Source organism: Curcuma longa, chromosome 9 (assembly GCF_044706935.1).
Source record: "Curcuma longa cultivar G26 ecotype Majalengka, Jawa Barat chromosome 9, ITB_CL_G26_1.1, whole genome shotgun sequence".
Lineage (NCBI taxonomy): Eukaryota > Viridiplantae > Streptophyta > Magnoliopsida > Zingiberales > Zingiberaceae > Curcuma > Curcuma longa.
In genome coordinates this window covers 9,583,786-9,596,518 of record NC_133869.1, presented here as the reverse complement: position 1 = coordinate 9,596,518, position 12,733 = coordinate 9,583,786, and the positions used below count along the sequence as shown (strand labels likewise).

Here is a 12,733-nt window from a genome sequence, read left to right as displayed (position 1 = left end):
GAGAGTCTCGAGAGTGACGTCGGTAGTCGGCGGAAAATCTGGAAGGTACACAGAAGGGAGCCTGTGGCAGCACACGACTCCCAGGCAAACGCGAGCCGCGGCACGAAGGTCGGACGGCACTCCACCAGGAGACCGCGAGCACGATAGGGAGAGAAAGGAGAAAGGACTTCGAGGATCGACGTCGCCAGAAGGCGGAGCTTCGCGGCTGGTTACGAGCGGCGGCGGCTGCGCGGCGGCGTAATAGGAGAGAGGTTTTTGGCACCCAAAAATCCTAAAACCCGAGGTCCCGTTAGTGACCCATCGGACCGGATAAATAATTTATTTTTAAAAAATAAATAATAAATAATTTATTTTTAAACTTATTGTAGCACTTTGATTTATATTATTTTAAAAAAAATTATATATATTTTATCATATTTTTAAAATATCATATTTAAATTATATTTTTTATAAGTTTTTAAATTTATCACTCGTATAATAATTTTTAAAAAATTCACATCACTTTGCTTTCTAATAATTTTTAACCTTTTAAATTTTTAAAATTTTTAATACTTTTCAGGGAACCACGTGAGGAAGTTTTATTTCGGTATCTCAGTTACAAAATACTCAAATCAGATTCAGAGAATTTAGAATCAATGTACTCAGAAATCTTTTTTTAATGTATTTATGTCTTGAATTTACATTTATAATGTAAATTAAAAATAATAAATTAAATTGATAGGATCCATTTCAAAATTGATCATTCTTAATTTATATTATATTAAAAAACATACATATATTTTTTAAAAAATTAAAAGTACATTGATATATTATTTAAAAATTTAAAATTTAAATATTTTTTGATTAAGGAAGTCGAACTAGTTGATAGTGTTGATTTGTGAATATTATTATTTTATATCTTATAATTAACTTATAAATTTTATTAAATTTTTATAAATTTAAAATTTTATTATCCACAATTTATACTATTAAATTCATATATAAAGCATAAATATCTTTTAAAAAAACTTCTAAAATATATTAATTTTAATTTTAAATAATTCGATGGTTTGAAATTAACTAATGGATCTGGAGGAAAAAAATAGAGGATATTTCAAGAAATACATTATATGATTGTTCCGATTAAATACCATGGATGATCAAACCATTAATCAATGAACGGTTTGACGTGTGCGACCTCTTAGAAGAGCTTGATGAGAAATATCATAGAGGACCTGAAACACACCTCATAAGGATGTTAGACTGGTGCAGAGAGTCCCAACAAGTCACTTCGATGCTCAAGTTAGAGTTCTTCCAAAGGGATAGAGTGTAGAAAAGAAAGAAGATGATATTAGAAGAGTTTAAAAAGTCGAATTAGAGAGAAGAAGTAGCTCCAAAAAAACCTTTTTTAGGATTCATATAATCATTGAAAGAGCATTTTCATGTCGACTAGAGTGACATCATTATGGAAATGTACGAAGAAATCAAATCTGACGGGTGTTGATCGCTTCCGTTTCTTTTTGACATTATGTGCATGGATATTCAAGGGAATCAGATCTAACAACATTATAACTGCTCGTTTATTCTTATATTGTCATGTGTTTCAAACACTACAAGAAAAATATCATATACCCACGGTAAAAAACCGTAGGTAAAAGCATGAAAACCGTGGGTATAGACCTCAAAAACCTATACCCACGGACGTCTATGTCCGTCATTTTTAATATACCTTTACCTACGATTTTTTTACCGTGGGTGTAACATATAGTGACGGTATCCATTACCGTCAGAAAATACATCGAATTATACCTACGAATTTCATTGCGTCACTATAGGTTTTAGTGACAGAACTAAAAACCGTCACAAATGACTATATAATTACCCACAACCTTTTTCCGTGGATATAGCCTATAGCCACATGAAATTTTTTTGTATAGATTATAACCACAATTTTATTACAAAAAATTAAAATTTAGAATTTAATTTATATATTTAAATTTACATAAGAATAACAATCATATTTAAAAAGACTATAATTATATTAAAAGTAAATCATGCCCATAAAGTTATATGTATCAATATTACAAACAAATGGAATCATCAAATTTTAAAAAGTACATAACATATTATGCTCCCATAAAGTACATATATATGGTGCATACAAAATACAATTCCAAAATATGATAGACATGAATCACCAACATCTCCCTTGTAGCATCATTTATAGAAGGGACGAACTCAAATTTACCCTAAACAATAAAAATTGTTAAACAAAAAATATGAATATAAATTTAATCATAACATAAATACCATTAATTTCTACAATTAACAGTTTAAACAATACCAGAAACTTCATAACAATACCATTATTTCTCAGTCCAATTAAGTGATGTGGTATAGACCGTAGCAAGTGATGTGGGTTCAAGCTTTCACTAATACCATTATTTCAAAAGAGCAAGTGATGTGGCAAGTGATACGTTTGAAGTTTAAACTGTTAAATGTTTACACATGTTTCCGATCTATACCACAATGTAAACAGTTTATACAATTAAGTCCAACTAATGGTCCTACCTACAAACATCCACATGTTTACACTCTTTTCACCATGGAAAACCCACTGTCTATACCCTCGAAGGAACCCTCGGCGTGGATCAGTTAGATGCAAATAGATACTAGTTCTATTATGAAGGTGAGTGTTGGCACACTTTTTGCAAGGACAAAAGATTTTCCCATCAGCTTCTAAATTTTGAAATGTGAATTCAAGAAACTCATTAACCCCTCGAATGTATTCTTCTGTTTTTTTGGTTGGATCGCTCATCCAATCTCTAGAATCCATCGAAGTGCTACAATTCAAGATATGCAAAGAAGATAATGAATAAATAGTAAGAAAACACATTACTGAATCTTCAGCAGAGCTGTAGTGCCTCATTTTATCATCAGAAATAGAAACTAGAGTCCACTGTATTCAATGAAAAGAGGTTTTTGCCACAAAGAGTGTCATAGAACAAAATGATCACATAAAAATAATGATACATATTTCCCAAGACATCCTTAGCAGTTGCTTAATGCATCGCGCTAGTATCTGATTCTTTCTCTGGGAAACATTATTTTCTAGCTACTTTAGCTTCTTGCCTAAAGTCCTTCCATTCAAGTGTCAATTCAAATTCCACGTAGTTGCAAACTTAAGAAGCTTCTAAGTAGTAGAGTTTCAGAATATTATGCTGACCAACTTCAATTGGACAGGCCTTAACAGTGATATGTATGAAAGTTTTGTTTTGATGACATGCATCTTGTTCTCCGCTGAGAATTTATTAGCTAATAGGCTCTATGTTAAGGATGGGTACCTCCTTGAGTTAATTAAACCTTGAAGCTACACTTTGAAAACATGCATCTTGTGTCAACATCTTTATTTTTTATTCTCGTGAAGATTAACATTAGTATATATCTGATTGGCAATTTTTATTAGGAAGTCCAAGAACAGAGCTAATTAGGCATTACATTGAATAGGCAAAACTAGTCCCCATAAATTAAAGAAGAGATATTGGAAATGATCAACCAACAAGAAGAGCCTTCAGCAGATGTTGGCACAATTGTACCATGATAGTGTTGTGCACATGTGCAGATCGACAAGTGAGTAATTATTGAAGCCATTGAGTAACAATACCAGAAACATGCATTAATAGTTTAAACCATTTCAGAAACGTTCGTAACAATACCAGAAACTCGAGCGGCGAAGGGGCGCAGAGCAGAAAATCTCGAGAGATTCGAGCAGATGGGTAGGCGTCGAGATGCGCGAGCAACCGGCGAAGGGGAGCGGCTAACGGCGAACGGGAGCGGCTAACGGCGAACGACGAAGGGCAAAGGCAAATTGCGAGGGATTTGATTTCAGAGAACGGCGAACGGCGAACGGCGAACGGCGAAGGGCAAAGGTGAATCGCAGAGGAGGCGGCCGAAGGTTTTAGAGAATCGGCAGTAAATTGGTTAGGGTATAAGGAAATAATGGTATAAAATTTATCATTATTATAAATAGTTTAATATGTTATTTTGATATATTTTAATATGATAAATAGGGTTAGGATCGAATTAATATATGAGATTTTGATATTAATATATATTGTTAAACATTATTTATAATGATATTTTAAATTAAATATCATTAAAAAAAATATGATAAAAGTAAAATAAATTGATAAAAGTAAAAGATAAAAAGGGATTTGATATAAATATCAAAATAAAATTTAAATATACCAATAATTAAAATAGATGGCATTTAATATTTTTATATTATGATTTGATTTTTCATTAATATAATTTATCATCATAAATAATTTAATATGCTACTTTAATATTTAAAATAATTTATTTTGATAAATATCATTAAAAATTATTTATAATAATAATGAAACTTATAGTGACAGTAATTATAAATATAGGTATATACTACTTATACCCATAGTAAAAAAAATTTATAGTCATAGTAAAATATATGTGTAGGTATAGATATCCAATAGCCACAGTATTGATATCCGTCCCTATAACTTATAGTGATGGTATCATATATCTATGGCTATATGTTACCTTTACCTACAGTTTATATATGCGTAGCTATAGTTTACCGTGGATATATGGCATTTTCTTCTAGTGAAAAATATCCACAGCATGTTTCTGGATCCATAAAAGACAGATTTATACTTAGGATATGGAATAAGTCTAAGAGTATGTTAAATTGGGACCTATGACTAAGATAAAATCTAAGGCCGAAATAGCGAGGTACCGAGATGCTGAGTTGCTGAGGTGCGGAGATGAGATGCCGAGATGACTGAGGTACCAAGATAGTCGAGATGGTCGAGTGTCCGAGTGTCTGAGAGGGCTGAGATGGCCGAGGTGCCGAGATAGGTGAGGTGCCAAGTAGACGAGTATCTGAGAGGGTTGAAATGGTCGAAGTGTCGAGATGAGGTGACAAGATGGGCGAGGTGCTGAGATGGCCGAGGTATCGAGATGGCTAAGGTGCCGAGTGGACGAGTGTCTGAGAAGGGCGCCGAGATGGGCGAGGTGTCTAGATGACCGAGGTGCCGAGATGGGTGAGGTGCCAAGATGGATGAGGTGCCGAGATGACCGAGGTGCTGAGTGGGCGAGTGCCTTAGAGGGCTGAGATGGTTGAGGTGCCGAGATGAGGTGCTGAGATGGGCGAGATGGCTGAGGTGTGAGTTGCCGAGTGGGGTGAGTGATCAAGTGTCTGAGAGGGCCGAGATGGTTGAGGTGCTGAGATAGCCGAGACAGTGTGGTCGAGAAAGGACTTAGGACCGAGATGGCGTGGTCGAGAGGAGGCTAAGAGCCGAGACGGTGTGGTCGAGATTGATATGGCCGAGACAGCATGACCAAGATGACGATCTAAGACTGAGCTCTTACTTCATCTTCACCCGACTTCATTTCGAGATTTCATTTCGAATGAAATCATCTTTCCTCTAGTCCATTTGACTAGTACTATTAAGTTAGTCTTAGACTCTTTTACTTAACTTTTCACCTTCATCTAAAGAAGAATCACGTCACCCATCGCCCCACACCAATGATTTAAGTATTTTGAAACATGAGCAAGAGAAATGGATAATAGTAAAACTTACTCGCGTTATTCAATAAATTAATGTACTTTTATATAAATTTAGATTTTATAACCAATTTAGACTAAAATTACGTTTTTTTTTTTGCAGCCAGTTGAGTGACTTATCGGATAATATATATAAATAATAATCACCTTTGATATTTGATAATTTTAAAAAAAATACACCACCTTTGATATTTAAAAATAATAATGTTTAAGTGCTCAAGTGGTTGCATTTGGTTAGATTATTTTAATATGATTGACAAAGAATTTAAGTTAGATTTATCTCATGGTGCCAAAATTTGACGGCAAGAATATCAAAGTTTACTAAATAATTAATTAATAGTAAGGAAAATTAGAAAGGTTTTAGTAGATGTAAAAGTTTACGAGATTTTGATAAGATAGTCGTAGGAGTAAGATCAACCAACATTTTTTGGACTTCTGGATTCATTTCTACGTGATTGTATTCAACCAAAGAACATGCAATTCTTGGTCAAATCGGAGAAACAAACTTGATCGCGAGTAAAGTCAAAATTCCTAATAGATTCAATGCGCGATGAAGATATCTCCGTAGATTTGGCAGTACAGTGGCGACCCAAGGCATGGCGCATTTTAGCAGGCTCTATCCAGGCGAAAAATGCCGATCGAGGAGCAAGCAACAGGAGAGGAGAAGGAAACGACGACGAAGGCCGAATATTTCGAAATGAAAGGTGCAATCTTGCGCATATATACTCGAGTAAAAGAGCTTGCTTTGGTTGTGGTTCGTCTGTGGCCGGTGCATTTGGTTCCTTCACGTTGCTCGCCTCCCGTTGGTCTGATAGGTTTAGGTTTTGCACTTTCGTTTCCTTCTCACTGAAGGCGATGTCGCTTCTACTTCTGGGGGATAAAATAAGTTCGCAAAGGAGTGGAGAAAAGCTTTTACTTTTTTGTGCATCACCTGGAGAATCCACCACTTCAGTTTGGTGGAAAGAAGTCCTGTCATCATCTTCACAACTCTGCGCCTAATTTTCCACTAGTTCTTACTCGTTCGGCATGTGTCACGGCCAATATCTTGGTAAATATTCTTGAAATGGTTTGTGGGTTTTCAAGCTTTTGGAAAAGAAGGATTTAGGGTTTTCTGGACACGCACGCAAACTTTTCCCTTGGAGAATATGATCAGAGGTGGGCAGAGCGACTCTTTGCAAAATTCCTTGATATCTGATGGTTGCGTGGTCTACTTTGTTTCTTTCCTGCAAAATTCGATCACTTTCACTAAATGTTGACACAAAGAGTGTTTGCAAACTTATTGTTTGCACTCGAGTCTCTATAAATACCTGCCTTCTTTGCTCATGTTCTTCAATCTTCTTGTTCCTGAAGATCTGAGAGTTATATTCTTAAATCTGTAATCTCTTTTGCAGCTTTATGGCTGGGCGCACTTTGAGCCGTGCTCTTAGTTTTAAGGAACGTCTGACTACCACTCTATCTTCCAGTCCAAATGAGTTGTTGGCTGTCTTTACAAGGTATTTCAACGATCTATGGCTTTCTGGATATTGTTGACAATCTTGAACAAAGATTACAAAGTTGAAACATGGAATGTTAAAGAGATCCAATACATTTGATGTTTCTACTTTTTGGAATTTTCAGGTATGTTAAACATGGAAAGGGGATGCTGCAACAACATCAGTTACTTGCTGAGTTTGAAGCAGCATTTACTGAAGATGAAAAGAAAATACTCAAAGATGGTGTCTTTGAAGATGTTCTAAGAGCTGCACAGGTGAACTACTACTCATGTAAACCGAAAGACAGACCAATTTCACTTAAGTTAGTGATTGTGTTGTTTTTGTGAAATCTAGGAAGCTATAGTTATACCTCCGGTCGTCGCACTTGCCATTCGGCCAAGGCCTGGAGTTTGGGAATATGTTCAGGTGAATGTGAATGAGTTGGCTGTAGGAGAGTTGAGTGCATCTGAATACCTGCAATTCAAGGAACAACTAGTAAACAAAGGGTATGTATTATTTAACATCTGACATATGAATCCTAACAATTCAAGGCTATTGCCAACTACAACTATATTTCTTTTGTTCTTCTTGCTTGCAGTTCCGTGGATAATTTTGTGCTCGAATTGGACTTTGAACCATTCAATGCCACTTTCCCTCGCCCTTCACTCTCAAAATCCATCGGCAACGGCGTGCAGTTCTTGAACCGCCATCTCTCTTCAAAGCTGTTCGTTGACAAAGAAAGCTTGCATCCCCTACTTCAATTCCTCCGCACGCACAGTTACAAGGGAACGGTAATTCACATTCATTTTTGTTTCTTTTTACACTAATCATGAATGAACTCACTAGACACATCCAAAATACAATACATGGGATAAAACTTAGTTGTTGATGTTGTTTATTTATTGTTTCCTTTTCTCCTTAACATTTATAAAACCGAGTTTGATCAGTTGCTATCGACTGAACATCAATATCTTTAGTAAAAGATTGCTTGTTAATATAGTTTGTAAAATGTTTTCATAATTGGAGTGCAGAAAATGATGTTAAATGACACAATTCAAAGTCCTAGTTCCCTCCAATCTTCACTGAGGAAGGCAGAGCAGTATCTGTTGAGTATCCCTTCAGATATGCCGTATTCAGAGTTCAACGATAGGTACTCTCACCTCAAATTAGTGCGAAAGCTTTCAGTTTATAGAACACTGCACGAGGTACCAATACTCACCTTGTAGAGTTTCATTTTAGGCTTCAAGGTCTTGGCTTTGAAAAGGGTTGGGGAGATACTGCTAAGCGTGTGCTGGAAACTATGCATCTGCTCCTTGATCTTTTTGAAGCACCTGATCCATGCACTTTGGAGAATTTCCTTGGGACAATTCCCATGGTCTTCAATGTCGTTATCCTCTCCCCGCATGGATACTTTGCGCAAGCCAATGTTTTGGGATACCCCGACACTGGCGGCCAGGTGCAGTGCTTCAATGATCTTGGATCATAGTTTTAAATTGCAGTTCGTTTCTCTTAGTAATCTACATTCTTCTGCTTCTTTATCTGCAGATTGTTTATATTTTGGATCAAGTTCGCGCCTTGGAAACTGAAATGCTGCTTAGAATCAAGCAACAAGGCCTCGACATCACTCCGCGAATTCTAATTGTAATCAAGCAATCTTTCTAAAAATGTTGCTGGTGCTGAATCACCTTGCATTGATCCTGTATCATTGTTGCGACAGGTTACTAGGTTGCTTCCTGATGCAGTAGGGACGACCTGTGGTGTTCGACTCGAACAGGTGCATGGAACAAAGCACACGAGCATTTTACGAGTTCCTTTCAGAAACGAAAAGGGGATTCTTCGCAAGTGGATTTCACGTTTTGATGTGTGGCCTTATCTAGAGACTTACACCGAGGTAGTAAACAAATGATTCAAATCGTAGCCAAAACTGACAAACCTGTTTCATTCGAGCTTTTGTTGTGTCTTCTATGGCAGGATGTTGCTGAAGAACTTGCAGAAGAGCTGCAGGCAACTCCCGATTTGATAATCGGAAACTACAGCGACGGAAATCTAGTAGCATCTTTGCTGGCACATAAGCTCGGAGTCACTCAGGTTTGCGTTTCCACTGTTCTCCACCGATCAGTTCCTCGCCATTAACATATGATTACTTTTTCTGTTTTTCAAAGTGCACCATCGCACATGCTCTGGAGAAGACGAAGTACCCGAATTCTGATATTTATTGGAAAAAGTTCGACAATCAGTACCACTTCTCTTGCCAATTCACAGCCGATTTGTTTGCCATGAATCATGCTGATTTCATCATCACCAGTACATTCCAAGAGATCGCCGGAAGTAAGGACACCGTTGGCCAATACGAATCCCACACTGCGTTTACCCTTCCTGGACTCTACCGGGTAGTTCATGGCATCGATGTTTTCGATCCAAAATTCAACATTGTTTCTCCCGGAGCTGATATGTCAGTCTACTTCCCTAATTCTGAGACTGACAAACGACTCACACACCTTCATCCTGAGATCGAGGAGCTACTCTTCAGCACCACTGACAACCATGAACACAAGTGAGTAAGAAGAACCTCTTTGAGCATGTTTCCTCATTAGCTAATGGCATAATCCGTGTTCTTGCAGGTTCGTGCTGGATGATAGGACGAAGCCCATCATTTTCTCCATGGCGAGATTGGACCGTGTTAAAAATCTAACCGGTCTCGTAGAGCTCTACGGCAGGAACGCGAGGTTGAGGCAACTGGTTAACCTCGTCGTGGTAGGAGGAGACCATGGCAAGGAAGCTAAGGACAAGGAGGAAGTAGCAGAGAGGAAGAAGATGTTCAGTCTCATCGAGGAGTATAAACTGAATGGTCAGATAAGGTGGATTTCTGCCCAGATGGACCGAGTTCGCAATGGAGAGCTCTACCGATGCATCGCAGACAGCAAAGGCGCTTTTGTGCAGGTAAACTTGCTGCTTCTCTTCAACAGAATCGGCTACATTCTCTGACAGTTTCGTTTCCTTTCATCTTCAGCCTGCTCTTTATGAAGCTTTCGGACTCACTGTGATCGAAGCCATGACCTGTAGCTTGCCTACCTTTGCGACTGTCTACGGAGGTCCGGCAGAGATCATCGTCGACGGGGTCTCCGGCTTCCATATCGATCCTTACAAGGGGGACAAAGCTGCTGAAATCTTGGTTAGCTTCTTCGAAAAATGCAAGCAGGATCCCACCCATTGGGATCGAATCGCTCAAGGAGGATTGAATCGGATATACGACAAGTGAGATTCCTCTCTCATGGCTCATGCATAGTTAGTAGTAATAAGATCGACGATGAGATTCCATCCCATGATTCTTCAACAGGTACACTTGGAAGCTGTACTCCGAGCGTTTGCTGACATTGACCAGTGTGTATGGCTTTTGGAAGCATGTTTCTGATCTCGAGAGGCGCGAAACGCATCGATACCTCGAGATGTTCTACGCCCTCAAGCATCGTAGTCTGGTGAGTGAGTTCATATGTTTTTGGACTCAGAGTTGTCTTTGATCTGATTGTTCGTCGATGATTTTGCTATTTTAGGCTAGCTCTGTTCCTTTGGCTGTCGACGTGAACACTGGAAGCAGACCGAGCTGATGCCTGCTTCATTGCAGTTGTTTTGAGATACAACAATAAGATCTGAGGCCTTTATTGATTCGCCTCAATATGTCTATTTTTACCATCGGTACGAGGATTCGTATCGGTTACATGGCGGGAATTACTTTTATCGTACCCGTGAGATGTAATTCTGCTGGTAAAACATGATCGTGATCGAATAATGACTGCGTTTGTCGATCTTTTTGTTCTTCGCAATGCCGAGTACATAACCATTACAAATCAAATGAATCTTTACTTCTTAGCTTGATTGTTAATGCGGGTGCCATGATGCGTTGGAGGTCATACAGAGGTCAAGGTTTGAGCCGATGTGGCAAACGTCAGTAAGTCACATGGAGATCAAGGTTCTGATCGATGTGATCCCAGTCGTTCCGTCTTGGTCAGCCTCGTTTCGGCCACTTCAGTCGTCTCGTCTTGGACATGTCTAGTCTCGACGAGTCATCTCGTCTCGAACATATCTCGTCTCGACTAATCCCATCTCAGACATGTCTCGTCTCGGTCAATCTTGTTTCGGTCATCCTAGTCGTCTTGTTTCGAACATGTCTAGTTTTGGTCAATCTCATCTCAGACACATCTTAACCATCTGAGGTGTTCCTTCTTGGCCACTCCACCTCGTTCCGCCTCATCTGAGGTTCCTGTCTCAAGCCTTCGGTGTATAGGCACATTTCATATAGCCAACCCGAGGAGGAGGCGATTATTCTTACAAGCAGATATCCGTGTGAGAATGTATCATCAGGAGAATGTATCAGCGGCAGTTACAGATTCGGTCCCCGTCGATACCTTTTCTGTTGCGCATAGGGCTAAAAGGAGTACCAAATTGTCAGACTGGGTCCCTTTTGATATCTCTTCTTCTGTGCATAAGGCCAAAGGGAATGCAAAGATGTCAGACTTGGTTTCCCCCAGTACCCTTTTTCCTCCACATAAGGCCAAAGAGGATTATCGGAGGGGATTTCCCCCTTCGATAGACAGCTGCAGGCAGCTACAGGGACGCCACCTTACCTAGTGTGGAGGGGCCCAGTACAAGTTATAAAAGGATCAGTCCATCACCATGTTCGAGGTTCGATTCGAAAACTCTGCTAATACTATCTTCTCTCTTGTTTTATACTATATTAACTGGAACCCTAACTTGAGCGTCGGAGTGGCTTGTCGAGATCACTCAGCACCAGTCTAACCTCTTCTCTAAAGTGTGCTTCAGGTTCGGATCAGCACCCGTCCCCTTGCTCAACCTGAAGGTCACCTAAATTTGATGGTTCATTGACTGATGCCTTGACCATTCACGGTATCTAGCAGGAACAATTGTTAATGAGCAATCTCAACTCGGCCTACTTGCCCACTGAACCAACCTACTTAGTCCTTTTTTGATCAATTGACCCACTAGGTTCGACTAACCTACTTAAGTTTGATCGATCTATATATTTTGTTTAGCTTATTCGGTTTAACCAATTTGATTAGCTTCATCAATACCTTCCCACCCTAGCTTGCTTGGCCTAATTAATTTTACATTGAAATTATTACTATTTTGAATAATGACTTATTTGATTACATTGGAAAATTTATATGTATTGCAAATAATTAATAGAAGAAATTAATAAATTAATTTTTTCCTTATTTTCTCTAATTCAGTCCAAGTAAATCAACCATTAATGAAAACCAAATCTTTAAACAAATGTAAATATTTTTTTAATATTATTATTTTTTCAATTAATCATATTCTTCTAACCTCTAGGCACATTTCGGATTCGGTTGTTCCTTTTCATATGCCCGATCCGATTTGACAATATGAACCGCAGTCATGGTCAAAGAGCCCGCCACCAATCTAATGGTTGATTTACCTGTTTGCTGTTGTGCGTCACACGCGGACAGGAAATAGAATCTTCTGATCCAATCGCAATTACCCAAAACGCCACCAAATGACAGATATGAGACGCTAGGCTCCGCCGTCCTGTTGGCCCCACTCAGTAACCTGTCCTAGAGGGGGTACTTTTCTGGGTGTTTAGTTGCTCGTTAAAGCGGCGATATCCTCGTTCATCCATCGCCTCTCCCCGTGTCGGCTC

At 38.6% G+C, this 12,733-nt stretch overlaps 1 protein-coding gene across 2 annotated transcripts; it reads left to right on the top strand.

The window, feature by feature from the left end:
- The first annotated feature begins 6,215 nt into the window (after window positions 1-6,215).
- LOC141834578 (sucrose synthase 1-like) lies at window positions 6,216-10,857 on the top strand. 2 transcript variants are annotated; one of them, XM_074721892.1, is made up of 15 exons: window positions 6,216-6,288; window positions 6,976-7,077; window positions 7,202-7,331; window positions 7,411-7,562; window positions 7,655-7,847; window positions 8,088-8,206; window positions 8,296-8,512; window positions 8,602-8,697; window positions 8,774-8,947; window positions 9,028-9,144; window positions 9,219-9,610; window positions 9,678-9,996; window positions 10,067-10,311; window positions 10,394-10,532; window positions 10,608-10,857. In XM_074721892.1, the coding sequence occupies exons 2-15, from the start codon at window positions 6,980-6,982 to the stop codon at window positions 10,659-10,661; spliced, it is 2,445 nt and encodes an 814-aa protein (XP_074577993.1). In that variant the 5' UTR covers window positions 6,216-6,288; window positions 6,976-6,979; the 3' UTR covers window positions 10,662-10,857. The 2 variants fall into 2 exon arrangements, with proteins under 2 accessions (XP_074577993.1, XP_074577994.1); XM_074721893.1 differs by lacking the exon at window positions 6,216-6,288 and adding an exon at window positions 6,722-6,739.
- The last annotated feature ends 1,876 nt before the right edge of the window (window positions 10,858-12,733 follow it).